This window comes from Ursus americanus, chromosome 18 (genome assembly GCF_024610735.1).
Source record: "Ursus americanus isolate L20-20 chromosome 18, mUrsAme1.1.p, whole genome shotgun sequence".
NCBI classification, from domain to species: Eukaryota; Metazoa; Chordata; class Mammalia; order Carnivora; family Ursidae; genus Ursus; species Ursus americanus.
The window spans coordinates 4,948,808-4,976,799 of NC_142144.1; the positions used below are offsets into that span (position 1 = coordinate 4,948,808).

The 27,992-nt window shown below is 58.7% G+C and overlaps 2 protein-coding genes and 1 long non-coding RNA gene across 8 annotated transcripts; 1 reads left to right on the forward strand and 2 right to left on the reverse strand.

Moving 5' to 3' along the window:
- Positions 1-846: 846 nt before the first annotated feature.
- On the reverse strand, positions 847-6,113 carry LOC148108544 (uncharacterized). The gene is made up of 2 exons (XR_015727268.1): positions 5,285-6,113; positions 847-3,133 (listed from the first exon to the last, which is right to left on the reverse strand). It is a non-coding gene; the product is annotated as an uncharacterized LOC148108544 (long non-coding RNA).
- Positions 6,114-6,141: 28 nt separating this feature from the next.
- UCK1 (uridine-cytidine kinase 1) lies at positions 6,142-11,735 on the forward strand. The gene is made up of 7 exons (XM_045771053.2): positions 6,142-6,358; positions 6,776-6,935; positions 7,731-7,827; positions 8,002-8,144; positions 8,224-8,318; positions 10,019-10,067; positions 10,556-11,735. Exons 1-7 carry the CDS (start codon positions 6,251-6,253, stop codon positions 10,732-10,734), a joined length of 831 nt encoding a protein of 276 aa, XP_045627009.1. The 5' UTR covers positions 6,142-6,250; the 3' UTR covers positions 10,735-11,735.
- POMT1 (protein O-mannosyltransferase 1) lies at positions 11,731-27,933 on the reverse strand. Of its 6 annotated transcripts, none has more exons than XM_045771051.2 (20): positions 27,791-27,933; positions 26,824-26,975; positions 25,648-25,754; positions 25,255-25,305; positions 24,551-24,697; positions 23,904-24,015; positions 23,257-23,322; positions 23,076-23,169; positions 22,707-22,862; positions 21,198-21,328; positions 20,733-20,828; positions 19,750-19,842; positions 17,967-18,063; positions 16,270-16,362; positions 15,845-15,965; positions 15,412-15,509; positions 14,767-14,880; positions 13,947-14,073; positions 13,036-13,213; positions 11,731-12,534 (listed from the first exon to the last, which is right to left on the reverse strand). In XM_045771051.2, exons 2-20 carry the CDS (start codon positions 26,943-26,945, stop codon positions 12,360-12,362), a joined length of 2,178 nt encoding a protein of 725 aa, XP_045627007.1. In that variant the 5' UTR covers positions 26,946-26,975; positions 27,791-27,933; the 3' UTR covers positions 11,731-12,359. The 6 variants fall into 6 exon arrangements, with proteins under 6 accessions (XP_045627007.1, XP_045627008.1, XP_045627003.1 ...); XM_045771052.2 differs by lacking the exon at positions 27,791-27,933 and adding an exon at positions 27,657-27,711; XM_045771047.1 differs by lacking the exon at positions 27,791-27,933 and adding an exon at positions 27,354-27,650.
- Positions 27,934-27,992: the final 59 nt, after the last annotated feature.

The window sequence follows — 27,992 nt, forward strand, 5'->3', positions numbered from 1 at the left end:
CCGGAGGGGAGGCCACCCGTAGGCCCCGAGGCCCGCGCAGCCTTGGGGGCGGTGCGCCGTGGTGGGTGGCGGTCCCTGCGGGCCGGGCTTGAGTTGTACCCCCAGATGTGGCCCGGAGAGGAGGCCTTGGTGGGTGCCGGCAACGAAGGGTGGATCGTTGGCAGAGGATTCAGACAATGGAAGTGACTAGAAGTTGTTCTGCTTTTCATCGCTACCGACAGTGATTCCAAACTATGTCAAGGACAAAACACTCCCCCTGAAAAAAATATTTCGTTGGTCTACGTTCCGAACAATTGCTGTGGTTAGTGCTGCCCAGAGAAAGCCGGCAGGCAGGCTTTCACCCTCCTGGTGAAGCCTAGAAGAATCCTCTCCTGGGAAGATGACCAGCCCAGGAGAAAAAATACAGAAATACCGGGCTTTCCTGCATGGAAACTCTCAGTGTAGCAACGTTCCTCACACGCTCAGAATTTCCAGCGATCTGGCTAGTCCCCCCCACCCCTTAGATTTCATCAGAGAGGCGAGGGCCCCCCACTGAAGATCGAAGAAAGCAGGTCACGTGAGAGAGGCACTGATTAAACACATGTGAGAAACTATGACTAAACAGATGATGCAGAGAGAAGAAAACTTTTAAAACCTCTCCTCGGGATCCTCAGAGATTCGGAAAGACATCCACGAAACAAGAACAAGACACTATAAAAAAGGAGCATTCGTTAAAACAAAAACGCCCTTGAGAAGTCATAAGCGGACATCAGAAATACACACGAGGGAAGTGATTCAGGGAGAAGAACTAAGACGACGGACTGAAACGCGGATCTACACAAAGAAGTGTAGAAACGGGAAGCTCAGTACAGTAAAAATATGTCTTGGTTTTAATTGTGCTAAGAAGTAACTGACAAACTGAGGGGGAAAAATAGCAATGTACCAAATGTTTCTAGCACATTTTTTTCTTTAGTGAGCTCTATGCCCAGTGTGTCTGAAACTCAAGACCCCAGATCAGGAGTCACTTGTGTTACCAACTGAGCCAGCCAGGTGCCCCTGCTTCTAGCACATTTGAAAGTAAATTGTATGGGGCGCCTGCCCGGGTGGCTCAGTTGGCTCAGCATCCAACTCTTGATCTCAGCTCAGGTCTTGATCTCAGGGATGTGAGTTCAAGTGCCATGCTGGGCATGGAGCCTACTTAAAAAAAAAAAAAGTAAATTGTACAACGGTGATAGTAACTGCACAAAACAGGGGAAGGAAGATAGGGGTCTATGTGTGGAAAAAGCAGACCTTACACTACATTTAAAGGTGCACATAAAAAGCAGCCCTTACCATAACTTGCACCCAAATTTCAGTTTCTAAACACCAGTCGCCAATAAAAGAAACCAGGAGCCCTTGGGGAAGTGCCGGATTCCAGGGCAGAGGCAGGGAAACCGTAAGGTGAGCCTAGAGCATGCCGTTAATACTAGAAGGTGATGCAGTGCTTAAAAAAAAAAAAAAAAAAAAAGACACAGGAACAAACATAAAATTGGTCTCTATGGCCAACACTGGAATAACCTGAATAACAAAGGGGCAACGCCATCATGATATAACCCAAGAATAAAAGAAACACCCATAAGCCCATACTGATAGAAATAACTGAATAAATAAACGGGAGAGAAGAGACAGCTCTCTTTTCACCACAGAATCCCAGTAAATAGCAGAAGGAATGAGGGAAATAGAAAATCACCGAGAACCTCGCATGATCATTGCCCCAGGCAAGACCCCCCCAGATGCTGAGCCGAGCAGGTGAACGTTGTTTAAGCAGAAACAGTACCTGGATAGTCTGGAAGCACCTCCTTCAGAACACTTCCCAGGTACAAAGGGAAGGGCAGTAAGTTTACAGTGGGAGCCCTGGCCAGCAGCCCGCAGCCAGCTGATCAAGGTTAACATCAGCAGTGACACCTGAGGACGTCACGTGCCCCGCGTGAGGCCCGCTCCTCGGCGGTCCCCCCCCCCCACACACACAAAAACTCCATCGCACCAAGAGAAAACCTCAGGGGTGCCGGGCTGCCTCAGTCGGTGGAGTGTGTGACTCTTGATCTTGGGTTGTGGGTTCGAGCCCCACATTGGGTGTAGAGACTATTTTTAAATTTTTCTTTTTTTAATTTAAGAAAAGGGAAAACCTCAGACAAATCCACCAGAGGGGCATTCTACAAAACATTTTGATGTCTTCACTTTCGCACAGTGAGCATTTCCATTTGGTTCTTTTTTTTTTTTTTTTTTTGAGGATTATATTTTTAAGCCCTCTCTACACCCAACGTGGGCCTTGAACTCACCACCCTGAGATCAAGGGTCACATGCTCTGCTGACCAAGCCAGCCAGGCGCTCCCTTCGCATTTGGTTCTTTTAAAGTCTACAGTTTTTTCCTCTATCTTTTCTGTTGTTATGCACATTATTCCATGGGCTTTCTCTTCAAATGGTTCTTAAACTTTTCATTTGAAAGTGATTTCAGACTCAGCGGGAAGTTGCAAGGCTGGCACAAAGGACCTTCGTTTCCGGGCGTCTTTGCCCAGCGTGCAATCCCATTCCGGACTGCGGGCTGCATTCAGTGGCGACGTCATCCCCTTTGTAGACTTCTTTTTCAACTCTCCAAATCGGTGGATCGTCACTAGTTCCTCAGACGTGACTGGGACCGTTTGCCACACCAGTTGACTCTTCCACGCCTGGCAGATTTCCTCGGGGCCTTTGTCGTTTTGTGAATTCACCTTCAGCAGGAGCTGTCTTCTCAGCGCCCTGCGTGTGCCCTGGGACGCGAGCCAGTTTCGCACCTGCCTCTATGGACCCTTACGGAAGTTCCCAGCTCAGGACCCCATTATGTTAGTTTCTCCGCTGGGGGCTTCTGCTCCGTGGGGGTGGCCCACGTGCAATGCACATGCAGGGCTCCACTCTCTTAGGGATGACCTGACCCAGAGCCACCGGTATCATGGTTGGCTCAGGTTCACCAAAGAGCAGTCAGTCCCTTTCAGGCTCCAGCTGTCTGCAGAGAGCCAGTGGCTTTGACCCCCGCCCCCAAGGCTGGTCCTGGCCCCTTCATAGGCAGCTGGGCTTCAACCACCGGCTGGGAGGACGTTCCTCATTCGAGGGCCCGGGTATCCTATTTCTCTTTCTTGTCCTGGAACAGAGAGAGGATGCACTTCTCAGTGTTGGGAGGGTGCCTGAGTGTGGCTCTGGGTGTGTTGACTTCCTATGAGCTCAGCTATCTTGACTGGAAGCCTTGGGCCAGCCATGTGATCTCTCTGATCCTCAATTTCCCCATCAGGAAAATGGGATAATAATGGGACCCATATCACAGGGTTGTTGTGAGACTTCACCGTTATTTAAGATATGGAACCAAGCCTTGTTTATCATCCCACTATCTAGCCATAGCCCCATCAGACCAGAGAGCCAACACTGGAATACAAAACCACTGCTTTCCCTGGGTGAGCGGTGATGGGTGATGGGTGATTTTAATCTGTGTGTGCGCACGTGTGTGCATTTTCTGCAATGAGCATGGGTTAATTCTGGGATGAGGAAGATGGCAGTAAATGCTACTTAACACGGTGACACCTGGGGCGCCTGGGTGGCTCAGTCGGTTAAGCAGCCTGCTCTTGATTTGGGCTCAGGTCATGATCTCAGGGTCCTGGGATGGAGCTCTGTGCTCAATGGGGAGTCTGCTTGACAATTCTCCCTCTTCCTCTGCCCCTCCCCCAGCTCGTGCTTGCTCACTCTCTCTCTCTCAAATAAATAAATCTTAAAAAAAAAAAAATTGACACTTGGTCAGCTCTTCACGTGCTGAGTGCCAGCCTGTGTTCAATAAAAGCTTAAAGACCTACTTGGAACAAACGGACATTTTTGCAAGTGATTGGGGCTGGCGCAGGGGGTGGGGAAGGAGGGCAGCCTTGGAGAGCCGGAGGTGGGGGATGGTGAGGGCAGGAGCAGAGGATCCCAGAGGGTTGTCACTGTTCCCTTTTACCAGTCCTGCCTCCCTTGCTTCTGAGAGACCCAATGGCTGCTCAGCCCCGGGCCCCACTCCACAACAAGACACGTTTGCCACACATAGCAGAGGCTCAGCCCAGCCGGCCAGCCAGGGCCTGCTCTCGCGGGGCTTCTGCTCTCCAGACAAGCACCACGCACCAGGTTGCAGAACCCACGGCTTCACTGCCGCTGTGCCAGGGGCCTCCCAGGAGAAATGCCCAGGCCACGGACGACCTAGACCGGCCTTGCCCGGTCCAGCTGGGGAGGGATGCTGGGAAGAGTCGGCCCTCCAAAGGGTAGGATGGGCCCGTGGGGAGGAAGGGTCCTGGCCTGGGGCTTGGTGGGAGTCTGTGAGAGTCAGACAAGAAGTGGTTGGGGACTGGTTGGTCAGCAGGTTTCCTGTCTCTGAGAACTGGTTAGCCTTGGAAGGGCAGTGTCTCTCCAGGCCTGTAAGTCCCCAGTTGGCCAGAGCATCAAGAATACAAAAAAAGAAAAACAAAAACAAAAATAGTTAATATAATTGGGCCTGTGAGGAACGGATGCCGAAGAGACAAACACAGAAGGGACGCGAACCCAGAAGGGACGCGAACACAGGACGGGCGCCTCCTCCGGGCCGGGCCCTGCACCAAGCCCACGGAGGGCTTCCTGGCATAAAAGCAGCTTGTCAAAGCCCCACTCTTTGGTTTGAGTTACCCAATCTGGCCCTAGCCCAGGACCCCCAAACCACCCCACCCGCAGACCCTAAGAAAGGCATGCGCCCCCAGGTCCTGCCTCTCTGTCTACACTCTGCCTTGACCTCCCTGTGTGGCCCCCGAGGCTGGACCTGTGGGCAATAAACGCCTCTATTCCAATTTCTCTGTGGCCTACTGAAACTCTGCTCGCCCTTCAGCGCCCTGAGCTCCACTTGACAAATGTTCATTTTAAAAAGTCATAGCATTGCCCTGTTTGGGAAGAAAGGAAATTCAGAAGAACCACATACCTGCCAGAGGTCACTCAGCAGAGCAAGGGTTGAGCGCTCTCTGAGCCCGGAGCCTGGCTCCTAACCCGGCTCGCTCACGGTGAGCAGGAAGGGCCTGCTCAAAACCTCTCTCATTTTGAGCTCCTGCGTAAGTTCCTCTCATGTCCCTTCATCAGCTTCAGTCTGTCCAGGTCACAGAGCTCAGGCGGCCCCAGGCCCCTAGCACCCCCACCCCCTGATCAGCAGAAGCTGTCTGTAACCCCTCCGGAGATGGGTTAGTGTTTCCCAAGTTACATAAATGGCGACTTTGCCTGGTGTCTGCATGTCACTGTAGTCCCTCTGGCTTCATACCTCGTCAAATATTCATGCAGGGCTCACAGCGCATCAGGGGCTCCATCCACAAAGAGAGTCTTGATGCCTTGAGGGAAGTATAGAATTTGAATCCATCAGCATTTCCCTTCTCTGTGTCAGGCACCGGGAGTTCAGGGGTACCCAGCGGACTCGGTCTCGGCTTCCTTGGCTCACAGCCCGCCTAATGCAGGAGTCATCGCTGTCACCACCACGTGCCCGGGGAGGTTAAGGAGGCGACACTTGCTGCAGAGGCCGTGGGGAACCACTGAAGGCGGGGGTGGGGGGGATGAGCGGCACGATCAGGACAATGTTAGGAAATTGACGGCCCCTGTGGAGGACGGGCTTCAGGGGCTAAGGGAGGCAGGCTAAGGGGCTGTGCGCTGGCAGGGAGGGCCGGACACATGGCGAGGACGCGAGATAGGAGCCGAAGCCATACCGCGCTGCCGGGGTTACCGCCCACGAGGCCGTAAAGTCGGTGAGTTTCCGACTCCGGGCTCAGGAGGCTGACTTGCCGGTCCTGGCGCTACCCTCGCCCCGACCCGGCCCTGCTGGGAGGGGTTGAATCATCCCCGACGCCCCCAGGCACCGGAGGCGCGGACGGAGGGAACTTTCGCGGTCACCGCCTCCGCTGGGGAGGCGGCGCCGCATCCGGAGACTCGGGCAGCCAGCGGCGCTACCGAGTGGCTTTCGTCCTTTCCAGCAAACCCGCAGCACCAGGGGCCGCGTGCAACCCAGCCGCAGGCGAGCCGACCCGCCGCAAAAGCGGGCGCAGGGCCCGGGGTCGCCTCGGACTACAACTCCCGCCGCACCCCGCGCGCTCCCACCGCCCCGCCCCCGCCGCGCCGCGCTCCTCCCGGAAGTGGAGCCTCGGGGGGCGTCTCCGACCTTCCCGCGGGGGCGGGCGGGCCGGCTGGTTCGGGTAGGCGGCGGGAGTCAGGAACCTGATGCCGGGCAGCGGAGCCCGGGATGGCTTCGGCTGGAGGCGGCGACTGCGAGGGCGCCGCGCCGGAGGCGGACCGTCCTCACCAGCGGCCCTTCCTGATCGGGGTGAGCGGCGGCACCGCGAGCGGGAAGGTAAGGGGCCGCGCGGCCCGGTGGGGCCTGCGTGCCACCTCGACCCTCGGCCCCCTGCGACTCGGGGCGGACCGATCCAGCCTCCAGCCGGGCAGGAGACCCCCGGCTCCTGGCTGCCGAGGCGCCTCCGCTAGGGCGGGAGCGGAGGCTGCCAAGGCGCCTTCCCCGGGGCCCGGAGCGGAGGGGCGAGGGGCTGCGGCCGTCGTGGGCCAGGCCAGGGCCGGGGTGCAGGCAGGGCGTGGAGCGCTTGCTCTCGGGCTCCCCGCAACCTCCCCGCTGGTGTCGTCCCGGGCCCCGGGTGCGTGCTGGAGTGGGCTGCTGGGCAGCCCCTGGGGGCTGGTGGGTCAGTGTCTCCAGAGGCCAGCTCCGTGGCAGGAGGGGCAGGTCCAGGCGGGAATCGTGTTTGTGTATTCCCAGTCCACTGTGTGTGAGAAGATCATGGAGCTGCTGGGCCAGAACGAAGTGGACCACCGGCAGCGGAAGCTGGTCATCCTGAGTCAAGACAGGTTCTACAAGGTCCTGACCCCAGAACAGAAGGCCAAGGCATTGAAGGGACAGTACAATTTCGATCACCCAGGTGCAGCTGAAGACCCTGAGGGGAGTGAGGGAGGAGGACAGACCAAGGGGACTGGCTCCGGGGTTGGCCAGCGATGCGGAGAGATCCCCGTGGTTCCGTGACATTTCTAAGGTAGCCCGAGCTGGAGCAGGCTGTGTGATTAAGTCAGAAAGAACTTTGCTTCGTTCCCTGCTCCCCGAGCAGCGCTGCAGGAGCTGCCGGCTCCCTCAGTTGGAGCCAGTCACCACTGCTCTGCCATGACTGTGGTCATGGAGAAATCCCCCCACCTTCCTGCTGTGTGGGGTCCTTTGTGCACAGCACATCCTCTCCCCACCTGCCCTGGGGCAAAGTCCTTGAGAGGCTGGCAGGGGAAGCAGTGGGTAAACAAGAGGGCCATGTCTGGTCTGGTCTGATCAGGGGGCAGGTGCAAATGAGGTAGACAGATGAGGGGAAAGAGCCAGCCTCCCCTGGCCTGCCACTGCTAGAAGATTCCACCCTGTGGCTGGCTCCCATGTGAGAAGAAGGCCTGAGGAGCATCAGTCAGTGGTTATTTCCCAGAAAAAGAAGCAGGTGCCTGACCCACCTACCTCCCAGTGCTGGCCGATCCGAAAATCCCTGGGTCCAAACTTCTGCGTGGGACAGCAGCCTGCTAATGTGAACTGCAGGGGCAGCCCATAGTCCAGATGTTCCTGAGGGTCGTTGGTATGGCCAGCACCACGCTGTGGCTTCCCCCCCACCCCCCGGACAGAGGAAGTTCGCTCCCACCCCCAGCGCAAGGACGCCTGGATAGTCTTGCCTTTTGTTCCGTCCCTGCAGATGCTTTTGATAATGACCTGATGCACAGGACTCTGAAGAACATCGTGGAGGGCAAAACTGTCGAGGTCCCAACCTATGATTTTGTGACCCACTCAAGGTGAGCAAGGTGGTTCCTGGTAGAGGGACCGGGGGCCGGGGGCCAGCTAGCCTGTCCCCTGCTCTGATCTGTCCCCCTCCACGAGGTACGCGCCCAGGGACTGGAGCCCCCTGCGCCTGGGGTCCCCAGATCCCGTAGCTCTAGCGGGGCCCATCTCCTGGTGTCGCCTCGCAGGTTAGCAGAGACCACGGTGGTCTACCCCGCAGACGTGGTCCTGTTCGAGGGCATCCTGGTGTTCTACAGCCAGGAGGTCCGGGACATGTTTCATCTGCGCCTCTTCGTGGACACGGACTCTGACGTCAGGCTCTCGAGAAGAGGTAAGGCGGCCGCAGGCCTCTCTCTCGCGCTGGCTGAGGCCGGCCGCGAGTCCTGACCGCCTTGCTCCTTCTGCCTCAGTTCTCCGGGACGTGCGCCGCGGGCGGGACCTGGAGCAGATCCTGACCCAGTACACCACCTTCGTCAAACCTGCCTTCGAGGAGTTCTGCCTGCCGGTACCTGTTTCGCTTGCTTGGGGACCCCTTTCCTCCCTTTTCAAGAGGACCCTTGGCGCCCTGTTCCGTGAGAGCCGAATCATGGGGGAGCGGGGTCTGATTTACGAACGGAGAAGTTAGCTTATTATGCCTCCTCGCAGGAACAAGTTCTCCGCTCTAAAATCATTGTCTGTGCGAGTCCCTTCCTCTGTCTGGAAAAGCCCCTTGGCCCCCAGGTCCATGCAACTCCCCTCCTCCCTGCTTCAGGCCTTTCTCCGCGCCGCCTGCGTGACCCTCCCAGGGTCACCCTGAGGACCCTTTGCTCCCGGCCCACCTGCTTTCCGCCCTCCAGGGCGCCTCTGGCTGGCTGAGGCTCGCTGCACCTTGCTTGCCCCCCCTCGGAACGGGGAGCTGCACAGGGGCAGGGACTCGTGTCCGTCCCCCGCCCACACGGGCACGTCCGTGGCACGGCGCAGGCACTTGCTGACCCCACCCATGCCACCTGTTCCTCCAGGCTGCTCTTGGCTGGCACTCAGCGGCCTGCGGCCGTGTGTCTTTCCCTGCACTTTCCAGCTCCTACTGGATAGGACTTACAGGTGGTTTGAAAGGGAAGCATAACATTGCGCTTCTTAAAAGGAAAATACAGCACAAAGGAAACGGAGCCAGGGCCCCTGCTTCCGTCGAGTAGACAGATGAGTTCTGTCTGCTGCTGTTGGAAGAGAGCGTTTTTTACATCCACGGTGTCCGGAAAGTGATTAGAAAAGTAAATTGATAACCCTACTGTCTCTGTTATTTGCAGAACGAAACACATTGGCAGAGCAGGTAGTTTATGGTAAAACTCGACACCCAGTCCCCCCGGGTGACCGTGTGTGGAGGCTGTGCCCCAGCACTGACCTTGAACTTCCCGCTCCCTTTACGTGCAGCCACCCACCAAGTCCGGCCGGGGTGACCGTGTCCCTCCCTGTAGTGCGACCTTCGTCAGCTCTTCTCCTGCCCCTCGCCAACCCCTCTTCTGCTCCCCACCAGCGAGCACCCCCCGTGAAGCCAGCCTGGCCCTCCCGTGCTCGTGGCTTCAGTGGGTCCCCACTGCCTGTAGACACAGCTGCCCCAGGATCTGGCCCATGTCCACACACCCGCTACACTGAACAGTCAGCCCATCTCAGACCGCTTCCTTTTTCTCTCCCTCTGCTTGGCCTGATGGAGGTGTGTCCCCCTCAGCAACATCTGGTTGGGGTCCCTCCTCGGTGGCCCTGTTCCTCCTGGTGTCTCTGTCCCCGCCCTCACCTGGCGGAGCACCTGCAGGGACCGGGTGTTAGCGTGGGGGCAGGTACGGCACAGGGCTTCGTACGTACTGTCCAGGGGGTAGGCCTCACCCGTCTCCTGCTCCCTGCTCCGGGCTTCTCGCAGAAAGGTTCCTAGTTCCGGAGGAAGAGGGTCACGTGTGGCAGAAGGGTGCCACAGGTCACCTGGCTCAGTAAGCGTTAGCACAGAACTGTCCCCGAGCTGGTGTTCCCAGGAAAACGCAGGAGCATTTCAGAGACGCCGGGGGAGAAACACATCTTTTGGCTGCCTAGGCTTCTCCTCCTGCCTAACACCTGCCTAACACCTGAGTCCTGGTCCCAGCCACCCCCGGGACTGCTCTCCTGCCGTCGAGTCTGGTGTCAAACAACCAGAAGTCCCCAGGGGGACAGATCTCCTGAGATCTGCTTTTTGCCTTGCAGACCAAGAAGTATGCGGACGTGATAATTCCTCGAGGGGTCGACAACATGGGTAAGGACTGGGCCTGACCCCTTGGTCTGCTTCCCGGGGCCCAGGAGCAGACCCTGCAGTGTCCTGGCAGTTAACGCTGAGGTGATGAGGGTTGCCATCCCCGTACGTTTATGGCATAAGTTCAAAGAATACTTAAAAAATATATTTAACACGTTGGAGAGCTTGAACGGACGCCCTCTGATTTGTCAGTTATCTGATACCTGCACTGACGGGGACCCGCTCGTTGGCAGAAAGCGTTTTGCGCGGGCTCTTGGGGAACAGAAACCCCTCAGACCAGGCCGGGCAGTGGTCTTGTGCACCTTCCCCGACCCGCGGGTTTCTGTCCGCTGAGACTCAGCGCCGCCGGGAAGCCTTCACGGGAAGCGGGTGCCCTGGGCCCCGAGCCGCTGCGGGCCCTGCGGCCCCGGGAGCCGGCAGCAGGTCGAGCCCGGCCTTGAGGCGTGGAGGGGGACGCACGCGGCTGAGCGCTCCGTCTGTCTTTGCCACAGTGGCCATCAACCTGATCGTGCAGCACATCCAGGACATCCTGAGCGGTGACCTCTGCAAGTGGCAACGGGGGGCCAACGGGCGGAGCTACAAGAGGACGTTCCCTGAGCCGGGAGACCGTCCCGGGGTGCTGACCTCTGGCAAGCGATCGCACCTGGAGTCCAGCAGCCGACCCCACTGAGGAGCGGGGTGCTCCGCCCCTATAAACGCAACCGCTGCTTCCTCTGGGCGCCAGATGGTACGGACGGGATGGGACGGGGATCACAGTGGTCCTCGCTGCACCTGTTACACTCGACGGGATGTTGGCACGCCCTCCCGACGTCTACACCTGCTTCCTCACGTTAAGGAGGGTTAGAAGTCTAAGTTACTGAGAAATGCCCCAGAACGTGTGGTGAGCTGGTCACATCTTTTGGGAACATGAAGCACACAGCCTGGTCGCCGTGGCTGTCCCAGTGTGTGACAGGAACCCACAGAGAGAGAGACCCTAGGTCGACCTGGTTCCCACACACGTGCAACTGAAACAGAGGTTTGAGGAGCGAGTACTTCCCCTTTCTATGTGTTACACGTGCGAGTGTTTCGTTATTTATTCTCCCACGTGAGCTGTGACCTAGTCACCGAGTTTCGTGCCTCAGCAGTGGCAGACCGATGTGAGGAGCCACAGAGAGCTTGCCTTCCTCCTGGGCTGTGCGCCAAGGGAGGAGCCCCGGGAACAAGCCTTTCCTTAACCAGCATCAAACACAACACGGGAGGGGGTGGCGGGAGGCAGGCTGGCGCATGCCGTCTCCACACGCGGGCCTGCTCGGGAGCCGCCTGGGCCCCGGGTGCTGTGTGGCCAGGCCTTCCCCGGGGGAACCCCGGGCCACGTCCAGGGCACAGCGTCCAACACCAGCCAGTCTCTTCGCGCACACTGAGTCCCCGGCTGCACGCGTGATGCCTGTGGCCGGTGTCGTCCTGATTTGTCTTCCCTCCCAAATGGCACCGTCTGTGTAAAAGTGACGCTTTCCCCTCGCCACCGGCTAGGCTGCATGGGCACTCCCGGTTTCCTCCCGTCGAGCACTGAGTGTAGTTGCGGATAGGACCTCAGTAGAGCTGGGCCGTGGCTGCTTTCTGACGGCCGTGTGACAGTCTCGTCAAGCTTACTGTGCCCTTTTGCAGAATGAATAAATAACACCAGATACCAGTGCCGGTGTGTCCCTTTTTTTAATCGTACACAGAAGGCAAATTCAGGACGGGGGTACGCGGGGCTCACAGGAGCCTCAACCCGCTGGAGGTGCTGCTGGCTGGTGCGCCCCCGCCACGTCGGCAGCAGTGAGGGGTCCCGGGCTCTTCGCTGCAGTGACCAGCATCAGGGGCCCGTCATCTGGTAGCTTGCTTGACGCTCAAGTGTCGCAGGCCGGCTCCTCCAGGCCTCACCGGGGACGGCGGTGGAGACGGCCGTGGCTCGGCAGCTCCAGTGGGCGCTCGGGACAGAGGACCGGGGCCTCGGCTGCTTCGACCCCAACTCACCCCATCGCCGCCCGCTCCCCTCCCGCAGTTTCTCCATTGCGAGGCTCCCGCTAGCCGCTCAGCATGGCCCGGTTCGGGGGCCCTTGGGCGCCAGTGGACGCACAGGGCACGTTCTTTATTGCCTGGAAAACGGAAGCTCGGCTCGAACTGCTCATCAGCGGCCTGTGTGAAGAACGAGAGGACGGTGGCCTGGCCAGCCGGCCCAGCTTCGGGCTGCTCTGTCAAAGACAAACACGGTTCCAGACGACCGCTCCTTCTACCCTGACCCCAGCCTGTCACACATTCACCGTGTGCGTCCTGCTAGTATTTTCGGATCAGGATGTCCCAGCTGTCTTTCCAGCGAAGGGCCTTGAGTTCGCTGGGCGAGAGCGACTTGTCCCCGTAGGTGAGCGGGCGCAGCGTGATGAACACGTGACAGGCGCAGGAGTACCACGCCACAACCAGGGCGCTGAAGAGGCTCCTCAGGGGCGGGGACCTGCGGGGACCGGAGCACAGGCACGGGGGGCGTGGTGGCTCCTCGCCGTGACGAGCACGAGGCCCCCTGCCCCGGACGCTGAACGTGACCCCCTCGTGCATCTTCCAGAATCTCCCATCTCCGCTCCGGTGCCAGAGTAGCATCCCCTTGCGGCATGATCACACCACAGCCCTCCTGAGAGGCTGTGCGGCTCCCAACCCCCCAAGACAGTGAGTCTACGCCCTTCAGCCCAGCTTCCAGAACTCACACTGGCTCACAAAGCTCTCTGGTTTCTCTACTGCACACCATGCCACCCGGCTAACACCACCGGCTGATCTGGGGCCATAAGCCGCCTTCCCCCGCTCCCGCACCGACACCCAGGAGCCGTCTCTCCCAGCCTCCAGGCAGCCACACCTTCCTCCCCTGGTGCCCCGTTGGCCCCTCCCACACCACACCCAAGTCACCACTTGGGACACCCCTGGACCTGGCACCGTCGGAGGCGTGGCCCCGGAGGCCCTGTACCTGCACAGGTGGTCGCTGATGTGCTGCAGGACCGCGGGGAGCAGGAGGATCTGGAAGGTGAGCGCCGGAAGGTAGTGGTACAGGAAGAGCGTCTTCTCCATCATGAAGAAGGGGAGGTAGTTCACCGCCCAGCCACCGGCGCACAGAGCCCCGGCCAGCACCCAGCGCAGCCAGGAATCTGCAGGGAAGGCCGCCCTGAGCCAGCGCTGCAAAGGCTCTCCGCCAGTCCCACGCCAGTCCCACAGGCTGCGTTCCTCTTTACGGTACAGACGCTCTCCGTTTTCCCCCACCTCCCGACCCTTCCCGTGATCTCTGGAGAAAGAGGGATGTCCTAAGAACCTTCTGTAGCTCCCTGCGGGGTCCTCACCATCCCAACCCTCTGAGCCATACCAGCCCTCCCCCAGGCCCCCGCTCCTCCTCTGGGCTCACCCGCAAGTGGGTGGGGCTCCTGGGAGCCGGGGCTGTGAGGGGCTGTATTTGGACAGCCGCCCTGCCCACTGGGGCAGGAGTCAGCAGGAAGAGTGGGGCCTTCGGGGGGCGGGGGGGCCACCCTGCCTGGGTCTTTATTTCTTGTCTGCTTCAACATGGTCTGCCGTGGTTTCTGTTACGCAAACAGCAGTGCGGGAGTAACCCCGCGCCTGGGGCCACCCTGTGCCGGCCAGCCATCCCAGAGCGCAGGCACTAAGGCTGTGCTCGTGTCCTGGGGCCAGAGCCACGGCTGCCTGGTGCCCGCATTTCCCCGGAGAAGCCTCTAACACAACGTGGGAGCCCAACTGCACCATTTTGTCTCCAGGGAGACAAGACAGATTTCGGCTCCTGCCATGCAGAAACGAGGTCGCCTTAAGGCACAGGCTCCTGGGGAGGCCGGCCCGAAGCACGGCCAGCACTCGCGGGAGGCGAGCTGCACTAACCCTCGGGCAGATCGCGGATGCTCCTTCGGCGTCGCAGCAGGTACCAGAGGAAGAGCAGAGCGTAGACCACCGTGGCGAGGCTGGCCGAAGCCCAGATCACGACGTTCCCGAGCAGGTGGATCTGAGCCTGTGAGGGCACAGGGGGACCCTGTGAGCCACCGGCCGCTCAGAGGGACCAACCCCTGACGACGCCCGCGTGCCTGCACCTGAAACAGGGGTGCGGGCTGGACCCCAGCTCACTGCTCCGGGAAGAGGGCTAGGCGGAAATGCAACTGGGAAGGCCGATGTTCTTGCTTTAACAACAACTTCCCACAGAGAGTGAACCTGGGGCCACACAGAGCTAAGGACCCTCCTTCACAGCAAGTGACCGCTCGACTCTGCGCCAGGGGTGGGGGAAGGAGAAAGGGGAGCGTTTCCAGCGTGAACTCATCTGGGGAATATTGGTGGAGCGTGGAGTGCCAGCTCCAGGACTCTTCATTCTACGAGGGGAGGAGGGACGACACGGAAGCGAACAAAGCACGATGGGCCCAGCCGCTCGTGCTCTGCACAGAACAAAGTGGGAATATTTTAAAAACCACTTTTGTCAGAAGAGGGGGAACGATGCGCTCCCACAAAAGCAGTAAAGGCTGGTTTCCTTCAATGTGCGGACGTGCTAGGACTTCACTCCTCATGCCTGATGGGCGTACTGGCCCCGTGCTGCCAGATCTCACCGGGAAGGGCCCAGACACAGCGAGGGCTGGGCGGGAGGCCACGGCGGCTCTCCACGCCAGGGGAGCCTCGGGCGAGCGCCCCGCCGCCGCCCGCACGAGCGCCCGCTTACACTGGTCCTGGGGTGCAGCCAGTAGGCGATGCTGGTGTCCAGGGTGACCCAGTCCAGCGGCGAGGAGCTGTACTTGTGCTCCGAGCCGTCACTCTTCACCGTCAGCATCCTCCACTGCAAAAAGGCCAGAGGCTGCAGTCGCACACACAGCCAGACACTGTCCTCGCTCGGGGGCCTGTCCGAGGGGCTGGGGTGTCCCTTTCACGTGGGTGTCCAGCTTCACGTTCATCTGGACCACCCAGCACAGGCGGCAGCTGAGGCCCCACCCCAGGCCCCCGTCACCCTGTCTGCAGGGAAGCAACTGAACTTGGTGCTAAAAACGCTTTTAGCCTCAGGACCCCGAGTTTCCGATTCTGACCCCTCTAGGGCTCCATCACGTTGACCTGGTGCACTTTGCCCTGACCTGGGGGGCTCCAAACATACTCTGGCCGTGTGGCAAGGCTACACTGCCTGGTCCTGGCTATTCCTGCCTGCAAAGCCACAAGCCCGGGGCCGACCGTGCGGCATCTGCCACTTAGAGCAGAGACAGAGGAACAGTCCCCACTCAGCCAGGTCCGCAGTCAAAGGCTGATGACGGGAGGGAGCAGCTTGCTCTGTCGAGGAGCCAGCACCCCCAGGCAGAGCCATGCCGCCCCGGCCGGTCACCTGCAGCTCCAGGAACCTGGCCATGAAGCTCAGGTTTCTGCTGACGTCCATCTGCGCGGGCGAGTGCAGCTCCAGCTCCCTCTCCTTCTGCTCCTGGCCTGACAGCACACGCCGGACCCAGAAGAACACCAGCAGGTCAGGGGGTTCACAACAGAAGCCGTCAGCTCGGAGAAAAGCCCACGTCCCCCTTTTCAAAGAGCCCACAGCGTCGCTGCCTTTCGCTTTCCCTGCCATTCGTGATCCCCCATCAAGTCTGGATCTCGCCACTCAGGAAGCTCAGCTTGCACCGCCTTCCGGCGATACCTCTGGGGGATAGTTTGCTCGTTTGGGGCTCGGCTCCGCAGAGTGTGGACAGTGCGTCCGGTCCCCGGGGGAATCAGAGCCCTTGTTAAAGCGGCAGCGACGGGAAGCCCCGCGGCTTGGCCGGACTCACTCTTGCCATATCGATGTTCCTCCACGTTCCACACCATGCTCTCGTGGTAGCCCCGGGACACCTTCTCCCCCACGACCTCCAGCTGCCGGAACCCCCAGTCCGGGAGGTGGGCCCCGCTCAGCTAGCAAAACGGGGGGGTGGGGGTGACAGCACATGACGCGGAGGCCCGAGGCCCCGGCTCTTCCCCCCACCCCCGCCACCCAGTCACTCTGTCCGCAGCCGGCAAGGGCGGCAGCCCCTCCGTGGACCCGCCACGTCAGGATTCAGTCTGAGAAGTTGGGAGTCCTCCCCGTTCCATGTGAGGGAAACATGGATGTTAGCCAGACATCCTGCCCACGAAGAGCCCGTTTAGCCCAGAGGGTCCGGTAACCCAAGGTCGTGAGCCCCTAGCCAAGCCAGGCGAGCCAAACGCGGCACCCTTGTACCTTGAGGGCCACGGAGGTGTTGACGTGCACCAGGCGCACCTCTGACAAGATGGTCTTCCAAACGTCCGCGTCGGATTCCCGGTTTACGATGTCCTGCAAAAGCAGACCCTGTCGATGACCTTGTTCTTTCCCCAATCTCCTGACGTGGCAAGGGAGGACCGGTCACCAAACGACGACACTGTCTGAGACAAGGGGCCAGGCTCCGGGGAGCTAACAGGACAGCACCCCTGACTCATTCCGACACCCACATGGCAAGCTGCTGCCGCAGCCGGGCCAGGGGAGCACACTGCCCTCCTTCGGAGTCAAGAGGCCCCCGTGCTTGGCCTTCTCTCTCTCAAATGCAGAGGTGGTCTAGGCGAGGGTTAGAGACGGTCCCTGAGAGGTATCCGGGGGGGAGGGGTGATGGTGGGGAACGGAAACGCTAACACTGAGAGCACTTGGCCTTGTCGTATCTTATCGCAGCCCCGCGATGACCCGTGAGGGTGTGTGGCTGTTGGTGAGGACCAGAGGACCCACGGGCTCACGGGGAGCGGGGAGGAGGCCAGCCCACAGGTACACCTGCGTCAGCCCTCCTCCCTCCCTGCTCCGTGAGCTGCAGTTCCTGGAACCGTGGGCGTGTGGGGCTGCAGGTACCACCAGCAGGGACAGAGGACGACGACCAGCCTTCGGGAGCAGCGTGGCACAAGGGCAGTGGGTGGGCCGCTGAGAAGTTCCACCAGGAGAGCTCCCAGCGACAGGGCCTGGGTGCAGAGCGCTCCCATCCCGCGGGCACGGCCGAGGAGAGGACGGAGAAGCTGAAGGCAGGCAGATGCATGCAGCACCAAGAAGGCGAGGCTGGGGGTGGGGGGTGGGGGACGCACACACACATACCCCCGGAAGGCAGCCTTGCAGCCCCTGGCTCTGCTGGGAGGGCCCCCCCAGCGGCACTGCAGCCAGCACACTGGGCCAGTCACGCCTGCGAGGACCAGAAGGGGGGGCGGGAGGCCGGTGCTCGGCAGGCAGTGCCTGCAGCCAGTCGGGAGGCTGGAAGGACAGCCTGCCTCTCGTGAGGGAGAGGCCCCTGGGTGTTAGGGTGCGCACCGGACTGAAGCTGATTTTGTGCACGTCCTTGAACTCACGGCAGCGCAAGAGCCCAAGAACACAACTCTCTGCTCCTGCCACCTTTCCCAGGATGCCATGTGGAGCCCCGGAGAGGGACTCTCGGGGGGTAGCGCGTGCCCCCGGATGCTCAGAGGCAAGGCCACCACAGGCCCAGCTGCCTCAGGAGAGGGCACCGGCAAGGAACCGCCCCGGCCGTCCCCAGGGAAACTGCGTGACCAGAAGGCTTGTTCACACCAGGCAAGGCTCAACGAAAGAGGCTCCTGTGGTCGAGGGAGGGTGGCCGAGGCCCCTGACTCTGTGCATTCCGTGACCTGGTCTTGAGGCTGCAGAGGCCGCCAAGTCCAAGAGAACCTTCACCCAGCAGGGCCCCAAAGGCCCACGGCCAGCAATAGCACTGACCAAGTTCCCCGCAAACTCGTCCCTCCCACAGAGCAAATCTCTGTTTCCCCGCAAAAACATCTGGGACTTTTTTAGGAATAAAAATCACTAATTTTACATCTGAATCACAGTTACTCTAAAGGGCAGTTTTGACCGGTCCGTGTCAGGAAGGACGGGCGCCTGCTGGCCGTCAGGAGCGGTTCCCGCCGGGGACTCACCAGTCTCCAGAGGTTCTGGGAGGGCATGGAGATGTTGTAGTCCACGTAGCAGGAGACCTCCTGCGAGTGCGGGCTCAGGGGCGCCGCCACGTCGTGCCTGGAAAACCAAACAGTCCTGTTTGGAGCTCCCCACCCTGCCGATCACCGCGCCCCGAAGGCAAAAAAGCCACTTGGGCGAACAAAGCGGGCTCAGCCTGAAGGAGCCCTGGGCCCCAAGCGGTGCCAGCTAAGGGCATGCTGATCAACGGGACATGGCATGGCAGCCACTCCCCAGGAACCACACCTCTGGGGAAAAGTACACGTGCTGTGGGTCTGACGGATGGCAGTCCACGCCGTGGGGGTGTCGCCACTCCGCCACGGACGACAAAGCAAGTCTCGGAGGGAGGGGCCCGCTGTCCCGGGAGCAGGACGACGCGCCCCAGGCCTCGGAAATGCTGCGGTACTAGGAACACTGTCAGGGGACGAGATGCCCTCGGGGACGGACGGCAACCCCAAACGTCCAAACACACCCACCTCCCTCACCCACGCTTTATCCTACTTTGCGCCGGGCGCTCCGGAGGAGCTGGAGACAGCGCTCACACCCCGGCAAATGCAGACCTTCACAGGCACGGACCACAGATCGCCAGGCTGTGGGGCACTCCCACCAAAATCAGGACAGCAGGGAGCACCCGGGAAAGGCTTTGCGGAGGTGACATTTCAGTGGACACGTGACTACAGCGAGTGGGCCATGGGGGATGGGAGTCCAAGAACACTCCAGGCAGATGGAGCAGGTGTAAAGGCCCCAGGGCTGCTGTACTTGGCTGTCTGGGGACAACAGGGAGGCCGGGGGGCCACAGTGAAGTTTGCCAGGGGGTGACCAGGGGCCAGATACCACCAAGCCCGGGAAAAGTGGGGACGTTATTCTGAGTGCGACAGCCACACTGTGGAAGTCACTGGAGGGCTTCTGGCTGAGAAGCGAGGCCAGGCCAGCAGACGGTGTGCTCACAGGGCACTGCTGGGGGGATGGGGACAGGGAGGCAGGAGGTCGGGGCACCGGCCCTCACAGCACAGGGATCAGGCCTGGACTGGGCCATGGCAGGAGCGGAAGGAAGAAAGAGAAGCAGCCAGGGTGGCGGCTGGGCACCCGGCTCTTCCCAGGGAGAAGCAGGGGAGGCCAGGAGCCTGCACTGCCCCAAGAGCCAAGGCCTGCCATATGGCTTTTGGTGGGGGTAGGGGTGGGGGTGGGAAGCAGACTCGAGGCACAATTTGGGAGTCACGAGGAGCCACAAGATGAGCCAAGAAGCTGGGTGGAGGCAGGAAGAGAGGAGGCTGGGCACGTCAGTTTGCAGAGACTGCCCAGGTCAAGTCAGGGAAGGGCCAAGCACCGACACACAAGGACCCTTCCCGACCCTACGGAGTCGGGATTTCAGTCCTCCTTGAATTCACACGCACTTTAAGCATTTAACTTTACAGACGGACGTGCCCGCACTTCATTCCGTGCGGAGGCACTCCCGTGCTCTCCCTAACTTCCTGGAACCTCCTCCCCGACCTCTCACTGCAGGGTCCGGGGTCCGGGGTGGCGGGGCCACCCTGCTAAGGCTCCATTTCCCTCCCACCCCTCCCTGTGCTGCTGCCGTCACTGGGGGGCGCCTCCCAACAGGCCGCAGCGCGGTCCGCCCCAAGGGAGCAAGAGATGGCCATGGGGGCAGTGGGGCAGTGGGCGGGCTCTGCCCTGGACAGAGAGCCCCAGCGGAAACCCCGGAAAGCCCGAGAGGAGCGGAGCGGGCCGACGGCGGGCACTCACGTGTTGAGGAAGCGGGTGGTCATGCCGTGTACCAGCTGCACCACGTCCCCATGCCGCACGGGCCTCGGGGGGCTACCCACCACCAGCTGATGCCTGCGAATACAGAGGGCCGCCGGCTGGACACGTGGCCTCCTTCGTCCATGCTCTCCGAGCAAGCGCACTGAGGGCCCCGCAGGCTGGTGGCGAGCGCAGTGGAGCAGCCAGACACGGCCCGCAGCCTCACGCGGCTGCAGCAAGCGCCAAACCCAGCAGCCGCCCGCGGGTGTGCCACGGCGGGCACAGGGACGCCAAGGCGCCCGTGGCGGGGAGGACCGCGGTCAAGGCAGCCTCCCAGAGGGGCGGACATTTAGGTTTTTAGGAGCCAGCTGGGTAAGATCGTTCCAGCCTGAGTGACAGCACATGCGAGGAGCCTGCCTTGTTCCCAAAACGCAGGGCAGGGTGGGTGCTGTGAGGGGCCGGCCAGGCCCCGGGCCGGAAGGAGGCCGGGAGCTGCAGGCCACCGCCAGGGCTCTGGATGGCACTGAAGGGGCAACGGAAGCTAGGAAGGGTTTCAGCACGACAGTGACCTGCCACGAGTGACATTTTAAAAGACCACGCAGGGCTGCGAAAACTGGAGCGGGAGGAAAGCGCTGGGGGAGGCAGCAGGGGTAGAGATGGAGGCCAGGACGGCTTGAGACTTCGTTTGCCGGTGGGGTCCACAGATGGGCTGCTGGACTGGACGGACTGGATGGGGGAGGGGGACAAGGGAGTCGTCTGTCCGTGAGCCTGAGCAAGAGAATGCCTCGGGGGCACAGGGAGCGCTGGCAGAGTTTGTGCGGCACCCGGGGGAACACGGGGTGGGCAGTTCCCTGAGGAAGCATCCAACCCCCGGACTGCAGGCTCATCAGCACAGAGCTGCTCTCAAAGCTTCCAGGGAGGAAGGGAACACGGAGAGAGGACGACGAGGTTAAGCCCCAGTGTGGAGTCCCAGGAAACGCACGCACCTCCCGGGATCCTTCACGATCCACCAGTTGTTGACGTCTTTGAAGGGATAACAGGTCACCTGCTGCTGGTGCGAGCTGCCTCGGCCGTTCTCGTATCTGCATGAAGAAACCAACACAACTGTCTGCCAGTGGCTGCAATCAGCCTCTCTCTCGAGGTTCCTGCAAATACCACCCAGCAAGGTGTCCAGGAGAAGACAAGGATGAGACGTGTAAGTGTGGGTCTAAGAGGGGCTGGAGGGCACGCCCAGCGTGCGAGTCGCGCAGCAGACGCGGGACAGCCCAGGCCCTCTGCTCCCCAAGTCCCTCTGTTTCATACACAAAAAGGATAAGATTCGTTGATAATCAGAACCTGAGAGCTCAATGTCTTTCTCGGAAATTTCATTTACAGTGAACGCTGGTAACGGCAAAAATGTGAAAAAACTACACAGTTTATGATCTTCGATTTACAACGGTGACTTTCCTTACATCATGGGGTAGGTGCTCTGGTGGGAATGAAGCCAGCAGGGCACGGGTTTGCCGAAGACGTTCTTCAGAGTGACCTGGGAACCATAGGCCACCTCCAGGGGCTGGCCCTGCGTGATCCGAGCTAGCCCTCCCTAAGACAAAAGCAGAAGGTGGCACGTGAGAAAGAGTGCCTCTCGACAGCCACATGTCCATGGGGGTGGGATGTATTCGGGGTGGTGGTGGTCCTTATCATATCATGGAAATGGCTATGAGGACATGGGACCTGCTCCTCACGAGTTACATGACATAATCATCACACAGCTGCCTGGACAGGATGATGCCTCCAGGGCCAGGAACTCTCCTACCCTTCCACACGCCCGCTCACCTCACTGCCACAGGCGTCTTCGGAGAAGGGCAACCCTGTCCACTTGAAAGGTGAGGCTCTCTCATATAAATCTATCGATCTAGCTTTCTTTCTTTCTTTTTCTTTTAAGATTTTATTTATTTGGCAGAGAGGGAGAAAGAGAGCACAAGCAGGGGGAGCGGCAGGCAGAAGGAAAAGCTGGCTCCCCACTGAGCAGGGAGCCTGACGTGGGGCTCGATCCCAGGACCCTGAGATCACGACCTGAACCGAAGGCAGACACTTCACCAACTGAGCCACCCAGGTGCCCCCTAAATAAATTCTGAAAGGAAAAAAATGGGGCGCCTGGGGGGCAGTCAGTGAAGCATCCAACTCTTGGTTTCAGCTCAGGTCATGATCTCAGGGTTATGGGCTTGAGCCCCATGATGGGCTCTGCACTCAGTGGGGAGTCTGCTGGAGATTCTCCCTCTCCCTCTGCCCCCGCTCTTGCTCGTGCGCTCTGTCTCTCAAATAAATACATCTTTAAAAAAAAAAAGGGTGAGAAAACCAGCACTTGGATGAACTAAGAAATTTGCCCAAACACGCACGCCTGGCTGTCAGAGAGCCGACAGTCAAGAGCCAGTCTGTCTGAGTCTCTGGTCCTCACCACCCCCATCGGAACGCTCCGCTCTCTCTGAAAAGTCAGCAGGAACGAATGCCAGAGTTGAGCTTGTCCTGTGACAAGTGTGCACCTTTCTCAAGTCGGTAGGACTTCACCATGTCCTCAGGCAGGTCACACTGAAGAGCTGACCCCTTCGTCTATTTCCACACCGTCCACACACGCAGAATTAGTTTAGAAATACTAAAGCAGACCCTTCACGTCTTGATTTCCACCCCTAACACTTGACAATATTTACATAAGAAAACTCTAGTCTAGGGGCACCTGGGGGGCTCAGTCGGTGAAGCCTCTGCCTTCGGCTCAGGTCATGATCCCAGGGTCCTGGGATCAAGCCCGGTATCGGGCTCCCTGCTCAGCGGTGAGTCTGCTTCTCTCTCTGCCTGTCCCTCCCTGCTGCTCGTGCTCTCTCTCGCTCTCTCTCAAATAAATAAAACCTTAAAAACAAAAAACAAACAACAAACCCTGAGTCTAGTCTTGTCCCCTCTGGGGCGGCTGTGGCACCCCTCCTTACCTCCAGGCTGGCTTGGAAAGCACTGGACATGACCTGATCGTGGGGCCCGGAGCGGTAGACCAGAATCAAGTGGACATAGAAGAAGAGCAAGTACATGAGGGCCGGGACGACCAGCAGGGCTGCGGCTCGGGCAAGCAGGTGACAGAGCACACGGACCTGCCGCAGATGGGGGACCGGTCACGTCCCAGTGCCTGGGAAGGCGCGGCCACTCCAGACGGGCAGGCTCCGAGCAAGTGGGTGGCAGAGCTCTGGGCTCCCCGCAGCCGCGGGCGGGAGGCTCACGGAGGCCCATCTTCCGGAGAAGCCCTTCTCCCCAGACCCCCGCCCACCCCGGGATGGCCGCGCACCCTGCTCCACGGCGGCACCTACGTGTGACAGAGTCCGGTCTCCGATCAGGTGCCAGGCATGGACGCTGGCGACTGCGAGCACCAGCAGGTACGTGAAAACACCCACATATTTGACACTGAAAAGACACGAGGAGAAATGGTTACAACAAGGCACAGAACAAGGACGATGCCAAGGCCACCCCAGACCCGCGGACCACACTCACCCCACGGCACAGGAGCAGGCCACTCCCGTCAGCATCAGCCAAAACCACCAGCTCAGAGAGAAGGGCCTGGGGTCAAAGCAGAAGAGCAAAGCTGGGAACGGTTCACGAAACATCGCCCGAGAAGGCACATTCCTCAGAGCTCCCGGGGTCGGCTGGCCATCCCAAGCTTCAAGACGAGAGAAACGAACCCTCATCTCCCAAATCTCAGTCCCGGCAGAACTTTTCTTTTTGGCCAGAACATTTTCCCAGTTAGTTTAGATTATACAAAAATGAGGGGCGCCTGGGTGGCTCAGCTGGTGAAGCATCTGCCTTCGGCTCAGGTCACGATCCTGGTGTCCTGGGACAGAGCGCCGTGTCGGGCTCCCTGCTCAGGGGGGAGTCTGCTTCTCCCTCTCCCTCTGCCCCTCCCCTTGCTCGTGCTCTCTCTTGCTCACACTGCTCGCTCTCAAATAAATAAATAATTAAGAAATAAATTATACAAAAATGAGAAGGTATTTAGGAAGTCAGGAGCCAAGGCCAGTCTAGATGATGAAAGATAATCCACAAGCAGCCCCCCCAAAATGAAAAGGCATCAGACCTTCTCAGATCCACAAACCACCCAGACCCTTCTCTCACTAACCAGGAAGGACATGTCTCACTCTGCATACCTCTGTTTTTGGGAGTTGGAGAACTTCAGGTAGGACAGCACAGCCAACAGATTAAAAAATATTAACACTGACTCCAAAAGCATGAGCCTTGACTGAGTGATGAGAGCATTCTCTGTTAGAAAGAGGACACATATGTCAGCTGTCAGGGAGCAGGGGCAAACGTAAGGGGATGGGAGCATCCACAGAAAGGACATACTCTAAATGCCACAGAACGTGGCCACAGGAAGTTCAGGATTAGGTGGCTGGAAGGGGATAGATTCCAGAACCACAAAGGTGAGTTCTTAGGTGTGAACCATGCCTAGCAAGACCTTGCTGCCCTGACCCTGGGCAGGCCACCAGACCTTTCCGAGTCTTTCTCTTTCTCATTTGCAGAAGGAATACCAACTTTGTGGTATAGGCATGTATTTGGCTGCAAAAGTCTGACCATACAGTCCCGCCACCCCATACCCTGGGAGGAGGGCAACTGACTCCCAGAGTCAAATCTGGATGAACTGGGCACACTTTCTTCTGTCCTGTGACTAGGAGACCATGCAGGGGGCACATCTACTAAACCCACGTGCTCTCCTGGGCCGCACGCTGAAACCACCAAGGCCAGCGCTGGGTTCTTCCCTGCGTGACACCAAAGCAGGCAGAGGCCTGGGTCTCACCGATAAGCATCAGCAGAGCAGCCCCCATGGCGGCGCAATGAGAAAAGCCGAGCTCCAGCAGGATCTGGTAGGCCATGGGCACCGACAGGGCCCCAGTCAGGGCCGGCAGCAGGCGCAAAGACCACACGGGCACGTTGCTGCTGTATTCTGGGAAAGCAACCACAGCAGAGCTGAGCACACGGCACGCACTGCCTTCCTACACTGCAGGTGTGTTTTCAAACACAGTGTCATGTTCACAGACCCTAAAGTGCAAGTTTGCAAAACTAGGGACCATATCAGGAATGGAGTGTGTAAGCTGCAGGTAAAAGCTTTGACATCGGCCGTGCGTCGTCAAAGCCTCGCTCTCAACAAGCACGGAAACAATGCCTAATGATTCTGAAAGTAGTTAGTGCTTTACTTATTTATAAATTTACTCCACCTTCTCCCAGAAACATCGGGGCAACAGACAAAACTTACACGTACAAAAGATAATTGCGCTCGGACGCCATGTACAGACTGTGCTATGGGTACCGAAAACCAAGGACAAAATAAGGACTATGATTAAACACTAAGACGTTTACCAAACCTTTCAAAAGTCTTCCACTTGTACTGAATTTATCATACCCAGGACAGATTAATAACCACAGCTGTTAATCCCTATGAAAGCCACTCCCTCTCCATTCTAATACGGGCAAAGTCACAAAGGACGTGAACATGACTTTTACCTGCTCCGATTCTGTTCCACAAAAAGTTACCATCGAATCCTCCTAAATAACCTGAAACAGAAGACGAGTCAGTAACTATCTCGTGCAGCAAAGAGCTGGGGAGTGCCGAACCACGGCAGCAACAGGGAAACAATGATAAATAATTACATATGGTTTCTGCCCTCAAGAAATTTCACTTATGAGTTCTGTTTTATTATTTTTAAAATAAATTACCACAATTCTACCTATTTATTTATTTAGGTGTTGTAGATAGGCTTTATTTATTAATTTATTTTTAAGTAATCTTTACGCACAACCCCGAGATCAAGAGTCGCACGCTCCACCGATTGAGCCAGTTGGACGCCCCTTGCGTATAACTTTTAAAGGGCCACTTCTCTTACTAATGACTCCTACCTCCTAAGGCCAGCAGCATATGGCCAAACGGTGGTCCACTGCCATCCAGAAAGAAGATCCGCTTCATGTAGAAAGAGATGTACTGCCCATAATACACTTCATCAAAACTGAAAAGCAAACCCACGTGATAGTCAACCAGAAATCGTCACCAAACACAGGTGCAAGGGTAAACATATACCTGTTTCCAAACAACGCGAGAAGAGTGCTCAGCAAAGGTCAGATCTTTTGCTGCAACTGCACCGCGTCCCCAAATATGAACACAGGTGCACAGCATCAACCATCAAGGTCAGGAGGGAAAACTCACCAAGAACAGCCACATACTCAGGATGTTGGCCCAGCACAGACTCTATTTACCCTCCCTAGTGTCACTTAGGGACATGCTAGCAGGCAGCCTACGAGAGGCCTCACAGACCCGAGGCTACGTCTGTGACTAAGGGTCAGATCACACCTGGTAACCAGGGGCAGGGGTCACTGGGGGACATGCAGAAACCAACGGCAACACATGTTTTCAGACAATCAGGGACATTCAAGGATACTGCCAATATTGCTGTCAATTTCTTAGGTGTGATAACATTGATACGGATTTTAAGAGTTTTCATCTGTTAGAAATATACTAAATGACTTAAACATACTGCTTATGACTTGCCTCAAAAAAGTCCCCTGAAGCTGAGTGATGAATACATTGGTTGGGGAAGAGGTTATTATACTACTCTCCCTACTTCTGCATCTGTTTAATGTGTTCCACAACAAAAAAGTTAAATTTTTTGGTTCTTTTTTGAACACACGAACTAACCAGATAGCGACTGGCCCTGTAATACCACCAACAGCCATCTCTCCTTAAAACAAAGAACGCAAAGGTCAATGGCAACTCACTTCCAAACCCATCAATCCTCCACCCTCCACCCTTGATTTTAAATGGTTACCTACAGCTGCTGCACCTGCTTCAGGGGCCAGATTTCACCTGCTAGAGAACTACAGGGCACGATGTGATAGGTGGACTCAGCACGTGCTGTTCTGGAGACCAACGGGCCTCTCCTCTGCCCAAAACACCCATCCCTGAGAAGCCCAGAATTCCACTCTCTCACTTCCGCTGTTCAGAGGGGCACTTTCTGTCACCAACGCATGAACAAATTACAATTCTTTCCGATTGGCCCTGAATGGGGGTGTCTGGCTTACACCACAGCCCTTGGATAGGCGAGCTGCCACAGGCGGCTCAGTAGCCCCACGGCGGTCAGAGCCACAACATTCAAATTGATGTCAGCTGTCACCACGACAGGGCGCTTCAAAAATCCCAACATCTTGTAGAGAAGCAGGTCCTTGAGGATGCCCTGGAGAAGAAGGGAAGAGACGGAGTGAGTAAACAAGCGGCCACCCGGAAGGCTCACAGGTTCGAGGAAAAGCATCGCAACCACCCCGGCTCTCCAGCGCACCACGAAGAACCATGCGTTGGGGGGTCGTTGAGAGAAAGGCAGGAGGACACCAGCAGCCAACTAAGGTGAGAATTCGGGACTGAATATTCACTCACTCAACAAGTCACTCCGCGAACACCCACTGAGCCCTTCCTGGAGAGGAGCTGCTTATCGGGGAAGCCCGCGGACCTCGCCAACCTCGCCCTTCTGGGCCTCAGAAGCCGCCTCATCAGCCGCTAGTGCCTCCCCCGCACCCCTCCCTGCTGCTGCCCATCCCCTAGGCTTCCCCTTTCTCACCCTGAGGGTGCATCTGTACCCGGACGCCCCCGTTTCCTCCCCAAGGCGTCATCTTCCCTTGGGCTCCACTCGTCTTAAGGCTACATCTACGCTAGGCGCCCCTTCTCGCACCAAAGCTGCATCTGGCCTTTGGCGGTCCCCTTCTCCGCAGAGACCTCATCGGCTCTGGGAGGCCCCCACTCCTCTTCCAGGCATTCCTTTCTCTCTCAGGCTGCACCTTCCCAAAGGTTTCATTCGCCCCTGAGCACCCACTCCTCTCCCAAGCCTGCACCTGCCGGGGCGCCCCCCTCTCCCCGGGCGCACCTGCCCTCGGCCCCGCCCCCAGCCGGGCCGACGCCGACGCCCTCGGCCCTGCTCGTCCGCAAGCCGCGCACGCGCGTCCTGCGCAAACTCTCTGGCGTCTCAACTGGGCACTGTCCCTGGTGCCCCAAACGTACTCTCGTTTCGTCGAGTTCCCGCAGAGTTGCTCCCCTCGGATCCGTCGGCGGGGGTGGGGGCGGGAGACGCCGACCGTTAAGTGTTCTCGTCACGCTGGGGGGCGAGACCGCTCGGCACTCTGCACCGCCCACGCACCGCCTGCTCGACGCTCGACTCGCCGCGCCTGCGGAGCCCTTCGCGGGAGCGGCGCGCGTGCGTCCT

Bases quoted from the DNA above. Each gene is read 5' to 3' on its own strand.
- POMT1 (XM_045771051.2), bottom strand. From the start codon at position 26,945: ATGTTGGGATTTTTGAAGCGCCCTGTCGTGGTGACAGCTGACATCAAT. The intron at 24,016-24,550 runs GTGAGACCCAGG...TCTTTCTAACAG, and splicing joins TGCTCTGCTGATGCTTATCG to AGAATGCTCTCATCACTCAG. The intron at 14,881-15,411 runs GTGACCGGCCGG...GCCTTTTTGCAG, and splicing joins CCAGGTTCCTGGAGCTGCAG to TGGAGGATGCTGACGGTGAA.
- UCK1 (XM_045771053.2), top strand. From the start codon at position 6,251: ATGGCTTCGGCTGGAGGCGGCGACTGCGAGGGCGCCGCGCCGGAGGCG. The intron at 6,359-6,775 runs GTAAGGGGCCGC...GTGTATTCCCAG, and splicing joins GCGGCACCGCGAGCGGGAAG to TCCACTGTGTGTGAGAAGAT. The intron at 8,319-10,018 runs GTACCTGTTTCG...TTTGCCTTGCAG, and splicing joins TCGAGGAGTTCTGCCTGCCG to ACCAAGAAGTATGCGGACGT.